This window comes from Lactuca serriola, chromosome 8 (genome assembly GCF_051521515.1).
Source record: "Lactuca serriola cultivar US96UC23 chromosome 8, Lser_US96UC23_V15, whole genome shotgun sequence".
NCBI lineage: Eukaryota > Viridiplantae > Streptophyta > Magnoliopsida > Asterales > Asteraceae > Lactuca > Lactuca serriola.
Window position 1 is genome coordinate 145614765 of NC_136415.1, and position 14965 is coordinate 145629729.

The 14965-nt window shown below is 33.0% G+C and overlaps 1 protein-coding gene across 1 annotated transcript; it reads right to left on the bottom strand.

Moving 5' to 3' along the window:
- Nucleotides 1–1312: 1312 nt before the first annotated feature.
- Nucleotides 1313–5795, bottom strand: LOC145069528 (protein tesmin/TSO1-like CXC 5). Its single transcript, XM_079016463.1, has 7 exons — nt 4994–5795; nt 4317–4424; nt 4071–4248; nt 3508–3992; nt 2608–2702; nt 2138–2494; nt 1313–1751 (listed from the first exon to the last, which is right to left on the bottom strand). The coding sequence occupies exons 1-7, from the start codon at nt 5392–5394 to the stop codon at nt 1585–1587; spliced, it is 1791 nt and encodes a 596-aa protein (XP_078872589.1). The 5' UTR covers nt 5395–5795; the 3' UTR covers nt 1313–1584.
- Between the last annotated feature and the right edge of the window lie 9170 nt (nt 5796–14965).

A 14965-nucleotide genomic window follows, 5' to 3' on the forward strand; every position in this document is an offset into this window, starting at 1 on the left:
AGATACCCTTTTTTTTTTTCAGTCACTCTAGTAATTAAGAAATTATAAGTTGGTTTTTCAAAAAATTCAGTTAACTAAAAATATAGAAAAAACACACACACACATATAGTTTACAAATAAGTCTTAAATTCAATAATATATATTTTTTTTTGTACGTGCTTAAATACTTCTTGTTTGTTGTAGATGTATAATCGGATTATTTATTATTATTTTTGGTATTTTGATTTCAAATAGACAAGAAGAATGTGATCTAGATTTCTGGATTCTGTCATATCCAAAAACATTCTAGGTTTAAAGATCTATAATTAGACTAAAAAATTAGTTAAAACCCATTAAATTATAGATTTTGTTTTAGGAAATTTTATATTTAAGTGAGACAAAATTTATATGCAAAGATGCAGGAAATTCACATGAAGTCAGTCGGGTTTCTAGTCTTACATATATATTTATTTATTATATTTAACTATTAAATATTTAAGAGAGAATGTAGTTGTTTTAATGAAAGATTAAACAAATGGAGTTGCCATGCTAAACCACATGTATGTTACCTATGCTTACAAATGCTTACAAATGGTTTTATTTATTTATTTATTTATTAAAAGTACAAAAAGACAATCAATCTTAATCTATGAAGATGTTTTTAACCTAAATACTTAGTTTAAGGTGATGATGTGGGTAGTTGTTTATTTATACAATAGCAGTTTTGTTTTTTTTTCACAAACAATAGAAAAAACTTGTTAACTTCTTGCATTTTGTTATCAAATAAGCTAATCTAACATTTTTTTCCCCTAAATTTGGATTTGGTAAGTTACACATCTAGTAAACACTTAAAAAAACATAAGTTGTTTTAAATAAGCAAATCCCAACATTATCTAAATAAGCGAATAAGATGTTAAATTAAATCTACATAAATATACTTCTTTTCTTAAAATTATACTCTCACTCAAAGTTGTTAAGATATGAATCTATCTTACATTCGATATTTTAAGGTTTGGAAAAATGAATTATTCTCCAAATTTGCTTACAAGGTGGTGTTAATGCAATAGTCATTATAATTTGATATTGATTAAGACATGAAATTAACTTTAACTTCTTAAGTATTAACCATAATCTTTATAGAAGCAAACCACAACAATTATTTTAACAAATGAAAGCAAGTATTTGTATAAAATAATTAACAATCAACATTTTTCTTCTTTCAACAAAAGAACAATGTCTATATGATGAACTCTCATGTTAATCCCAATTGATCTTTAGTCAACACTTGAAAAAAGAAATTAGTAAAAATTGATATTTATTAAAAAAAAAAAACAAAAAAAACTCCATGGATCCATCACAGTATACATAAAGATCACACCCACATTTTACATTACATTTTCACTATCACAAAACCTACCTCAACTATAATATTCATCAATAAAAAAAAAACTATGTTAAATTTAAAAAAATAAAAATTAAGAGTATTCATGTTAGTAAATCTAACAATGGGGGAGGGGGGCAAACTGTAATTTCCATCTCTGCATCAAAGAATAGCTTAACACTAATTATATGATGCAGCTTTACTCTTTTTTCTACTCAAATCTTTTATCTCTCTTTTTCTTGTTTTAATTTTAATTCTCCATTTTCAGCACGAAAAGGGATTTTCATATGTGTTCCATTGTTTTCAAAGCCATTGTTGAATTGTTCATGTTGACTTTCCATTTGACTTTGACCTCCTGAATCACTTCTAGCCAATGAAGAGCATTGTGTTTCTGTACAAGGGTGAATATAAAGTTAGAATCTCAAGGGTATTTCAGACATTTGACAAACAACGAAACACTATCCAAAAACAAAGTATCAATCAAAAGCATGGACTCCTAAGAAAGTTGCAATCTTTAGAAATTTCTCATTATACCCTTTAACTAGTTTTGGGAATTTGTATTTGGTTCACAAGATTCCTAATTTTGCTCAAGGGTATTTTAGACATTTGATAAACAATGAATCAAAACAAATGCTATCCAAAATCTCCGGAAATAGAAAGTTGCAATCTTTAAGAACTTGACATTATAAATCTTTACAAAATTCGACTTTTAGGGTAAACAAGATTCCTAATTTCATCCAAGGGTATTTCGGACATTTGACAAACAATCAAACTTACCTTTCAATTCTCCAAAAGTGATGAGGCGATTAAGACAATCACGAAAAGCTGTCAAGACAATCTTCTCCTGAGCAGCATAAGTTTCAGTCACCACCTGTCCATTTGGCAGCTGACATGGCACGTGGGCCCCACCGGGTATAGAATTTGAAGCAGTGAAAACCGTATCTTGTTCATCACACATCAATGCTAAAGTTCCAGGGGACATGGGCCTCCCTTTTGACCCATCTGGCCCATCTGAACCAGACCCATTTGGGCCCATTTCATCATCATCATTGTGGGCCCCACTTGAAGGTTCATCTGCCACCACTTTTTCAGTTTCAGGTTCTTCTTTTAATGTTGAGCTTTCTCTCTGCTCATCTGTATTTTTACAAAAAAAAAATCTCATTTTAAAAAAAAAAAAAATGTAAAGATATTATATTTTATAATAAACAAAAATAAATGAAAGTACATTGCTATTTTGTTAGAATTACCTGCAAGCATTCTTGCAGCTTCATTTGCATAAACCACTAAAACAGAACAAAGCTCCTTTATATCATCTGGCCTAATAAGATCTGCTAAAAGAGACCTTCAATTTCAACAATTGATCAAATAGTTAGTTTTATAAAAAAAACATTGCAACTTAAAAGATTTTATAAACATGTATTAAATGCAAGAAACAACAATGTACTTTCATTAATTTGTTGATTATAATAGGGTTAATCTCATAAAGACCTTATATTTTGTGTTTTTTCCAGATTAAACCTCAAAAAAAAAAAATTGTCTGAAAAAAACCTTGTAATTTTTCATTTTTTCCGAAAAAGCCCTCAACTTTGTATTTTTTCTGAAAAAAACCTTCAACCTTCTAAATGCTTCCAAATAAACCCTCAACTTTTTTAGTTTTTCTCGAAAGAATCCTAACATTTTACAATTTTTTTGAGGGAAATTGTCAAAAAAGTCCCAATATTTTTGGAAAAGATTCATTTCAATCCCAATTTTTTTTAACAGAAAAGTCCCGATTATTTAATTTTGGCTCAAATTAACAAATTTTTTTTTTCTTTTAATAGGAAATGACAAATTATCGTGTAAAATGAAATAATCAGAACTTTTCTGTTCAAAAAAAAAATTTGGGATTAAAGTGAAACTTTTCCGAAAATATTAGGACTTTTCTCAATTATGACAATTTCCCTTTTTTTGGCAAAAAATGACTAAAAGGACCAAATCATGAAAAATGAAAAAATACACAGTTTTTTTCAAGCAAATTTTTTTTTGAGGTTTAATCCAGAAAAAACACAAAATACAAGGTCTTTTTTGAGATTAACCCTATTATAAATATCCACCAATTTAAAGCAATAAAAAATGAAAGTACATTGCTATTTCATGAATTCACATACCTGTATGTAAATTTAGAAGGGCCCACTGGAGCAACATTAGAAACACGAGGTGGAAGAAGAACAGGAGACATTGAAGAAGAAGAAGAAGAAGGAACAGAAGCTTTAACATGATTCATTTGTTGAAATTGTGGAATCCTATGAATAGATGATGAATCTTTCTCCATGGGCCCACCAAAGTAGAGTTCTTGCCCCTTCCTTTTCCGGGAAACTGGCGGTGATCCATAACCAGAGGAGCCAATTGCTCCGGTGATGGCGGCATTTGCCGCCTGTTGAAGATAAGCAATGTTATTGCCTGAATCACCATGAAAAAGTGCTTGTCTTTCTTCACTTCCTTCAAAATTCTTGCAATCCATACATCTGCAATTATCAGAACAAAGAATGTTTGCTTGAAAACATTCACAGTATTTCTTTAAGCATCCTGATTTTTTACAATGGCATCCTTTGTTGTGTTTTCCTAATACCACAACTACTTCCCCTGTTTCTTCCTGAAATATATTACAATAATGTAGTGTTACTGATGTTACTCAGGAAGGGTAGTTCCGTAAATTTTATAAAATACTTACTCTATGATCTCGGGTTCCATGTGGACTACTTGCAATTTTAGGTCTAAATGCATTTGGATTTCGTTCTAATGTTGCTTCAACAGCATCTCTTCTTGCACTCTCATTGTCAACATTGTTATGACAGTTTACACAGTTGCATCCATCACAATATATTCCAGATGCAAAGCATTCACAATATCTGAAAGATATAACATAGTATTATAAATGTATCATAGAATAATGTTTTGTTTTTTTTAATGTACTTACAACTTCAAGCATCGTGAGTGTTTGCAGTTGCATTGTTTTTGTTTCTTTGGAGTTCCATCTTTTATTTCAACATTTTGTCTTGGACGTGCTTTTGGAGATTCGATTTTCCTGAAAAGGGAAAGTATTAGTTTTTATTTAAACGAATAAGACAATGTTGAGGCTTTGTTTTAGCAAAGAAAAGAGCCTCATTAAATGCACAAAGAAAAAGGGAATAATCGATATGTTATTTCTGTTGTCTTGTTATAGATATGAAGGTAGTGAGCTATCCCAAAGTATATAAAGTTTGTATGAGTTCATTTGAGATTAAGCCCCAAATGCAGAATGAAAATGCATATTGGTTATTAGATATAGTTTTTCAATCCAACAATATTCAGTGCCTCGGTGTGAGTAGAGTTTATGTTTAATCCTAAATGGAGCATGAGGGACACTCATCAAAATAAATTTTTTTAACCAATATTAGAGGCAAGGTAACTAAAGAGAATCAATCTCCAAATGATGATTATTGTTTAATGTCTAATTGAAGAGAAAGTTACAATTTTTTTTTTTAAATGGAAGATTTGAGGTTTTGCAAATACGCTTGATTTGAATCGATACAAATGCCCTTTAATGTTAAATTATATATTGAATCAGAAACTCCTTAATTGGAGTTTTGATTAGGCATAATGCAGAATACTTACACAGGCCTTATAGTTATAGGTGGTTGTTGATGAGTGGTTGCAGCGTGAGATTGCTGCATCGATGGATTCAACGGTATTGGATGAGGGTGTGGCTGTGGGTGTGGATGTAGCTGTGGTTGTGGTTGTGGTTGCGGCGGCGGCAGCTTTGGCTGTGACGGAGACGGTGGTGGCTGTTGCATCTGTCCTGCCATCAGCCGTTGAGGATGCTCCGGGAAAACAACTGTGGTTGCCGTAACTGATGCACTGCCACTGCCACCAACACTATTAAAATCCAGCTGGCGCGCGAGCTTCTTTGCCGCCGGGAAATCCGTCGATGTCGTCGGAGCCGCTGCCGCTGCAGCCTCGGTTTGAGTCTTTTTCGGAGGGAAATTCAAATCCCCTCCGCCTTCACCTTTCTCCATTCTTACTTATCCAAATTTCAAATTGTCTGCTGAATAAAAACTTGTGTATGAAAAAGAAAGGGAGAAACAATCAAATTCGTTCACTAAATTTCCCAATTTGATACCAAATTCAACAACTATTGGAATAAGAAATCAACCCCAGACAGAAAAACCCAGAAAAAAAAACCATCAAAAGCTTCTATCACTCAACTCCAACAGCTCAGATTCACAGCTTGAATTCGTCAAAGATTTGCCTCAAATCAGCAGAAAGCCGATCCACGCAACGTCGTGAAAGCATAGGAAGCCAGTAATTGTGATGAAAGGCGTAATTAATTTGGATGTGATAAATAGATGAAAAAAAATCGAAAAGGGGGAAAAACTAAAGAGAAGCAAAATAGAGGCTTTCTCCTTTCGTAGCTTTGTTCCTCCCTCTCTCGAGCTTTTGAAATTCAATTTTGTAAATATTCGACGGTATGATCATGTCTTGGTATTCCCATCGGATGGCTATGGTTGAATCATTTGATCCAACGGCTATGCTTGATTCCGGAGTCAATTGGTGATTCCAGTACGTTGATTCATACGACTCCCATGTAAGAATTAAGAAAAGATTATGTCATAAATTAGATGATTATTGTTCATAGTGAACATACATTTTCATAATTTTTTTTTTTAAATAAATAGATTCGGAATAAAACTTTGGTGAACAAATGTTGATTGAATAATTATAATAAATATTAGATAAACTTATAATAGATTTATATGTAACTTGTTTTCATATATTAGGACTTATCAGATTTTATTTATAACAAGAGGCATTTTCAAAGTTAATATATTAATTTAAAGTATATTTTTCAAGATCATAATACATATCTATCATTATTTTTTAAGACTTCAAATAAAGGTTTGAAAATAAAAATTGGTGAACAAATATATTATAGCAAGAGACATTTTTTTACTTACCGATTTTTTTAAATCAAATTCATGTATGTACATTGCTTTTGATAGCAATTAAATTTTTACAAGGCAACCAAACATCATTCCATGTGGTTATATTAGTGTTGTGTATAAGAATATGTGTTTTTCATTTCCATTTAAGATGATTAACAATTTTGAACATGCCGATACAATAGTCGATTGTAAATATATCACACAAGAAATATGAAACGGATATCTTTGATACATGTTTTAAAATATTAAGATAGTTATTGTGCCTTATTAATTACGTAAAATGAACAATTAAGTAAAACTTCATTGCACACTGCGTTTCAAGCTCTTAAGTAAGATCTAAGGTTAAGGTTTGAAGATTAAGAAGAAAGTTGAAGCTAGAGTTCTTCGCTAAGACCATTCATGTATGATCTTCACATTTCTAGCTCAACTCTCAATATTGGGTTTGATCTTTTTTCCAAATCCAATTTTATTAGTAAATTAATGTTGTTTAGCTTATTCAAGTACTTGATACACGATATAAATCATTTTTTTTAAACAACAAATATTAAATCCGAAATCCATCTATGCCACCTATGTGGTTCAAACTCCTGACATTTCACAAATGAGAGGTCACTCCTACCGCTTGAGCCAATGTCATTTGGTACACGATATAGATCATATAAGGGTTGATATTCAACTAACGAATGATCAAATCCCGCCTTACATGGTGGAATTGGGTAAATTATAATCCTTACCGTTTAAGGAAGTTGTACAATAGATATGTTAACTTGTAGTCTTGCTTATATATTCATTATTGGATCTAAATATAATCCATCTAAATTAATTGTTATGGAAATTAGTTCATATGATGATTTTTAGTTGTGATTCCATTATTTCAATGAAGTTTATGATGAGAATTTCGCCATTGGAATTGAATAATGCGATTTTGAATTGAATTCAACCGTAACAAACATTGATAAAAAGTGCAAATGAGTTACTTAAACCAAACTTATGAATGTTTTAATGAATTTACAAAGGTTTAAAATAACTTACAACATTTGTAAAGGATTTGAATATCACAACTTCATAATTGTTGTTTGGAATCACATTTAGGGATGGAAACATGATTTAGGGTTTGGAATTAGGATTTATATAATGTTGAATCATGATTTGGGCGATCATTTTTAATTAATACGTAGTAAGACGAAGTTTAAAAAGTCATAAAAGTCATTTATGTCTTAAGACTTAAGGTAAATGATTAATGTCTTCATCTCACGAGTTCATGTGATATTAAGACCTTTAAGTACTAAGGCGTGAATGAATTAAAGCTTAATGCATAACTTAAGCGTTCAAGTGCACTAATCCTTAAAGTGCACAACAGAGGAGCCTTCAGGTGCACCAACCATTAATTTGCATAATTGAGGAGCCTTTTTTTGGGTTAGGTGTCTAAACTCATAGCTATAATTGGTATGAACTTGATTTGATAGTAGCATGATCCTTTTAGGTTGTCTTCACCATAGCAACTTGACATGATGACTTTTGGAGAAAGAGGTTAATAAATGATTTATTAATATATTATAAGAATAATATATTAATTAGAAATCATATTATTTAATTAGTATTTAATCAGAAATTAATTTGGAATTCATTTTGGGATTAAATGAACTGATTAAAAGAACGGGGGCTGGTTTTGCAAATCGTTGATAGTTGCAAAGTTGGGCTGATAGACTCCTTATGGATGGGGCGGACGAAATTTATAGAAGCCCATATAGAATTTCGTCCAAGGCTTCCAGAGTAGAAGGTCCATAGACTGCTTAAGGTCTAAGCAAGGAAATTAGGGTTTCCACCTGAAAACCCTAGCAGCCTCAACTATATAAGGAACCCTTAGCATATGATTTTCGGCCCCCATGCTTTCTTGGAGAACCCTGGCTGAATTTCTAAAGAGTTACCTCCTCTCTCTCTTTTCATCCTTTGCTAGTGGTGTTTGTGACTCCATTAGAGGTGCAACACTTGAGGCACTAAGCTTTCAAGAGTCAAGATTTACAAAGGAATTCTTGTTATTACTACATAGCAAGCAAGGTAATCTTATAGCCCTAGTTTTCATATGGATTTCGAAATTGTATGCTAGTATTAGGGTTATTGCTTTGGAATTTTTATTTGTATGTATAACTAGTGAAAAAAAATTTAGATCCAAAGCAATTAAGGTTGCATGATCACGTAGGAATGTAGATATGCTCAAAACCCATCACCTTCATGTGCACTAATCTAAATGTGATTACTCCCAACATTTATAAATCACCCGTATTTGTGGTATACATGTGTAACGCCTGCAAGATAGGGCTAGATTATTAAAGAATAATAGGATAATTATATGTCACGGTGATAAATACATGTTTTTGATTGAAGATTATTTAGGATAAATTATCTAAAAAAATCATAGTAATCGTTAAACCGAGAGCGTACATATAGAGAATGTCCAAATCTGATTTCATATGAGGAAGTTATGATTTTTTTGACGTTTCAGCGCAACAGTGTGCGACACAAACCGAAATAGAAATTGGTTGATTTTTAGCCGAAACAGTTTAAACGAGAGTTGAAGATCTCATAGATATAATTTCGTCGATATAAAGAGAGTCAAGAACGAATGTTGTATGTAAGAGTTATGATTTTTATACGGAATTTAACAGTCTAAGCAAGTTAAAAATATAACTATAAAAATAAAGTGAGAATTAGTGGACAAAGTCAAAAAAAAAGTTGTAGATATCGTCGATGGCTATGTGTGGATATAAAGAATGTCGAAAACGGAGTTCGTATGAAGAAGATACTATTTTTCAAAGTTTTTAAAATTTGAGGGTGCCTGAGCACGCATTGTGTGCAACACACACTGACAATGGGGCGTGGATGTAACAACCCGAAGTTCGAACCATCGCCGAAACCCGTTTCCGCCTATAAATTCGTCTTTTTTCAAATCATTTCCGTCTACGTTTTTAAAATTAAGTGATTTATTACGAGGCTTCTATTATGACTTAATTAGTATCCAAACCCATTAGAAACTCAAGAAAACACCCCTATATGATAATTAGATAGATTTTAGAATTTGTTCCGCCGGGTTACAACGACTTAATCGGGTGCGACCAAAAGCCCCGTTTTAACGTCAGTATCGGGTAGAATTCCACCGTGTCTTGAATTTAGGACCTATTTAAAGCTCAAAAGACTTCATTTGAAGCCTTTCCTCTCTCTCACTACGCTCTCTCTAATCTCTCTCCTCAAATCAACTCTAAGGGTCCTAAATCATCAAATTAAGGCTTCTAATCATCAAGGTATCTTCCCTAACTTCTAGTATATCATCCTTAGCATTCAAATTCGAGTTCAAATCATGAATTAGGACCTTGTTCATGTGTTTACGGCCCTGGAACATGCTTGGGCCGTAAACACATATAAAGGGGGTATTTATGCCTTAAAACCCCTCCAAAACACCATTGAGACTTAGATATGGCTTGTAGAATTATGGGATTGGACTTAGAACACCTTGAATATCAATTTAGAGGAGTAAACATGAGTTTACTACCCAAGAACATGCTTGGGCCGTAAACTCATTTATATGGAGAGTAAACTCATTTTAAAGTGTTAAAATGCCATTTAAACACACCAATAGCCTTGGGATAAATTCTAGAAGTAACCACATACGAATTAGGAGCCTAAAACATAAGGAAAACACCCCCCTAAGGAGTTCACGGCCATAAGGTGGATTCATGGGCCGTAAACTCCTAAAACCATGTCAAATGATGCCCAAATTTCACCACTAGACTTGTAAAATAGCTTGAAATCACATATGATTAATTGAGGACCAACAAGAAACATTTTGGTTATGTATTCAAGAGTTTACGGCTGTAAACATAGAGTTTACTGCCGTAAACTCCTCATATGGTCCCTAATTTACTCAAAACACTTTTCCATGCCATGAAACCAACCCTAGAAATTCCCTCGTAATTGATTCAAGCCATTTAGCAACCAAAAGCACCCCACCATGAGTTTACGGCCATAAACTCATGGGAAATGGGACATTAGGGCCGAAAACTCTAGTATGAGTTTACTCTTGAAGAGTAAACTCCATATCCAAGCTTTATGTGTCCTTAAATGCCACCCGGGTCCTTCCAAACACTTGTAATGAAGTGTTTTCGCATCTAGAAACATATGTCATCATCTAATAAATAATTTAAGTTCTAATTAGATACAAATGTGTATCTTCTCTTAATACATAGGAATCTTGTGCGTTTGCAAACCCAGAACTGACGTTTAGGATCCAAACTGATGCGTTTCTCAACTGGTGAGTTCATACCCCTACCCTTTTTCAAATGTTTTTCAAATGTTTTCAGGGGGGGAATACAAGCAAAAGTACAAGGAAATCTTGTACTCAAACTTATTATTTTTTGTTCAAATGTCTATATTCTATATGTTTTTAATATCAAAAACTATACTAATCAAACAGTTCGAATTACGAAGTTTAGCTTTCAGATTAGTCATAGATTTCATGATAAAGTGTTACAATCTAAATTATATTTCATAATCTACGAATAATTCATACTAATCATCAATTAGAACTAATACGAATACGAATATGAAAGTACAACTAGGAACAGAGCGAATACGAAAGTACAACTAGGAACAGAGTGAATACAAAAGTACAACTAGGAACAGAGCGAATACGAAAGTACAACTAGGAACAGAACGAATAAGAAACAGAACAAATAAGAAAGTACAACTAGGAGCAGAACGAATACGAATGCGAATATGAATACGAACACGAATAGGATTAGGAATAGAAATAGGAATACGAATACGAATGCGAATGCGAATACGAATACGAACACGAATAGGATTAGGAATAAAAATAGGAATAGGAATAGGAATACGAATGCGAATACGAATGCGAATACGAATGCGAATACGAATACGAACACGAATAGGATTAGGATTAGGAGTAGGAATACGAATACGAATACAAATAGAACTTCAAATATAAATACGAATACAAATATAAAATACGAATATGAATATGATTAAGAATAAGAATACGAATATGAAGGCACACATCTAGGTACATTCAAGTGTAACACAATTAGGATATCAGAATACCTAGCCAATATGACAAGTATAATAGATAATCATATATTACATTGGAGTTCAATAACTAAACTATTAGGAAAATATGGTATTTTCCTGGGATAAAATAACAACTCGTACACGAATTAAGAAACAAATGGATAACTAAACTATTAGGAAAATATGGGATTTTCCTGGGGTAACATACAACACGTAATCGAATTGGTAACAAATGATAACTAAACTGTTTTACATAAGAAAATATAAGATTTTCTTGGATAACAACTTTTTCAGAAAACAAAAAGGGAACTCATTCTTTTTAAAACAAAACTACTTATGAACTCACCGACTTTATGCTGATTTTCAAACAGCTTGTATTCTCAGGTCCATATTAGACAGTACCCACGGTCTTTTGGAGAAGACAGAGCGTACAGAAGACTCGTCTCTACTTTTGTCTCTATATATATATATATATACACACACACACACACACACATATGATATCATCACTTGTAACACTTTACTTTTGAACATATGTAAATTCTAATATGTAATGTAATGGTTGTTTACTTGCTTACTATGTACAATGGATTTGATACTCAACGTGGAGTCCGCCCCGAAAATGTTTCCGCCTTCGGTTTTTGGGGTGTGACAGTGGACCAGCAGAAAGATGACACATGTCGCAAATCGGGAGGATCAACGTGGTTGGAGGGCGTGGCGCACACCTCTAAAGGCACGACGTGCATGGTCGAGACTCAACCTATAAATAGAGTAATCAACCGTCATTCATCCTCACACTTTCAAACAACTCTCTCTGCAAATCTTTGAGATTTTAGCCTGAAATATCTTTAGATTTTAGGGTATCTAGCTAGGCTTTAGAGTACCGGAGAGTCCGATAAGTAGGAGCTCTTGAGTCAGAGTTCTAACAATGCAGTTGTCTGACTTTTTTCAGGAAAATCTTTGTAAGTTAAGCTATACTTATATTGCTTTCAGTTATATTTATATTCATAGTCGTTATTATGAATTTATAAATATGAATTGTCAATGATTCCAAGTCATATTACTAATTGATCTACTTGCGGGGGTGATGTCTACGCTAGATTTAGTGAGGTGTTTAAAGTGAGATTTCCAAACAGTATACTGTATATACCAAACGGACCCTACCTCTGATATGATCATACATGGTTGCTCCTTATCACCTATAGATAAGTCGATAATGGGATTGTTGAGGAATCTGGACTAACATTAGTCATAAGAATATATGACTAAGACTTAGTGATATTCGTACCTAGATCATATCAAAGGAAAAGATAAAGTGCTAGGCGAAAAGCTGCCCAAATTTCGAGTAATCCACTTTTAACAAGTGAGTGCATAGTTACTTTCAACTTACATATAGATATGAAGTATCTATTAAATGTTATATATGCTTGTTATCTGTGTTCTTGATATCTATGCTATATAATATGATATGATTTTACTTGTATAAAGTACTTTATCTTATTTAAATTTGCATTGGGTAGTTAAGGGTTTTAGGAAAATAAAATAATGGTGAGAGGCCATGCATTGTGCTATCTGTACTACCGGTACCAATCATCTAACAGAGTCTAGATGACGACCACTGACTATTCTAAGTAGTCTGGTGGAACACTAGCATGTTCACCACCTATAGGTGTTAATGATCACACTTTTCATGGGAAAAGGAAAGTTGTTCATTCGGGTACTCTATCCCCCTCATGGCTGCCTTATTGACACATATAGCTACTAATTCCACGAAGTAGTATTGTCTACTCACAGAGATCCTTAGGATAGGTCTCTTGAGATTAGCATTTTAAGATCAAAGAGTGTAATAACAAGAATGGGTAATTGAGTTAATTTTTTGTTGAGAAAAATAAATAATATTATTGTAGGTTGAAACCCCTATGTGCTCACCAGGATCCCAACCTAACCCACTCAGTTTCTTTGTACCATAGGTAATGATATGAAGGTTCAGGGATATTGTGACATCCCCAAATTCACGGTCATTTTAAAATTTTTTATTTATGCTTATTTAAAAATTAGAATACCCATTTAAAGAATAGTATTGCGAAACTTGTTCCCAGAAAACATGATGATATATATATTATCAAAGCATTTCCAAAGCAATGTATTTTGTTTGTATTAAAATACTAGGATGTCATCGTCAATACAGAAACATACGCATAAACATACCTTACATTCATTTACACTAATGATTTACATCTCCTTTAATCTCTTAGTGAAATGTATCTTCCTATCGACACCTGTGATACAGATAAACTGAGTGGGTCAGGTTGGAAAACCTGGTGAGTACATAGGGTTTTCAACCCACAATAATATAATTATTATGTTTAATTATCAAATAGTTAACCCAACTTCCCATCCCTATTATCTCATTCTAACAGTGCTGCAAGTGACTCGGTCATGGATATCCAACTAAGCAAAGGGAAGAAGAGAAAGGACCCTACCCCATCCAAATAGAAAGGGAAGGTCCATCATGGTGAGTCCAGTGGAATAAAAGCAAAGCCCAACTTAGACATCCATCCTGTTGTTGATCCAAAGTAAGCCGTGTGCTTTCATTGTGGCTAAAAGGGCCATTGGAGAAGAAGTTTCCCAAGTACTTGCACGAAATGAGAGATGCCAAGACTAAAGCATGTGTATCTTCTTCTGGTATGTATTATATTCAAATCAATAATACTTGTATGTCAAATTATTGGGTTCTTGATACAGGATGTGGTTTCCATATTTGTTATGGTATGCAGGGACTAAAGGAAGGTTAAGAGGTTGAGCATGGGAAGCCGAGTCTAATCATGGGGAACAAAAGAAGATCGGCTGTTTCCAGGATTAGGACTTATGAACTTATGTTTTATAATGTTAGGGTTAATTTGGATAATTGTTGCTACTCGCCAGAAATGGCTCGAAACATAATTTCTTTTCATTCTTTGTTTAGACAAGGATATCGTTATGGTTTTGATAATAATGATGGTACTATTTTAGCTTATTTTAATGGTGCATTTATTATCAAAGCTTTTCCTTATGACGGTGTGTATGAAAATATTGTTTGTCTGAATGAATTAGGCAACAATGTGTATAATATTAGTTCTTCTAATAGTTTAGACAAGTCATGCCTATGGCATTGCCGTCTTGGGCACATCAACAAGAAGCACATCACCTAACTGCAAAAGGATGGAGTGTTGGAATCGTTGACCTTAAATCAGAAAATAAATGTGAATCTTGTTTGTTGGGCTAGATGATTAAGTCACCTTTCACTAGTTCATGTGAAAGAGGTGAATATTTGTTGTCCCTAATCCATACGGATGTGTGTGGACCATTCAGATCTACCATAAAGGATGCAAATCGCTAATACATCATGTTTATTGACGATCATAGTAGATATGGATATATCTAGTTAATCAAACATATTAGAAACTTTTGAAAGGTTCAAAGAGTTTAAGAATGAAGTCGAAAACCAATTTGGAAAAAGGATAAAGATGATACGATTTGATAGAGGCGGTGAGTGTCTTAGTATCGAGTTTAATGACTATTT

Bases quoted from the DNA above. Each gene is read 5' to 3' on its own strand.
- LOC145069528 (XM_079016463.1), bottom strand. From the start codon at position 5,394: ATGGAGAAAGGTGAAGGCGGAGGGGATTTGAATTTCCCTCCGAAAAAG. The intron at 4,249-4,316 runs GTAAGTACATTA...TATATCTTTCAG, and splicing joins CACTCACGATGCTTGAAGTT to ATATTGTGAATGCTTTGCAT. The intron at 3,993-4,070 runs GTAAGTATTTTA...AATATATTTCAG, and splicing joins ATGGAACCCGAGATCATAGA to GAAGAAACAGGGGAAGTAGT.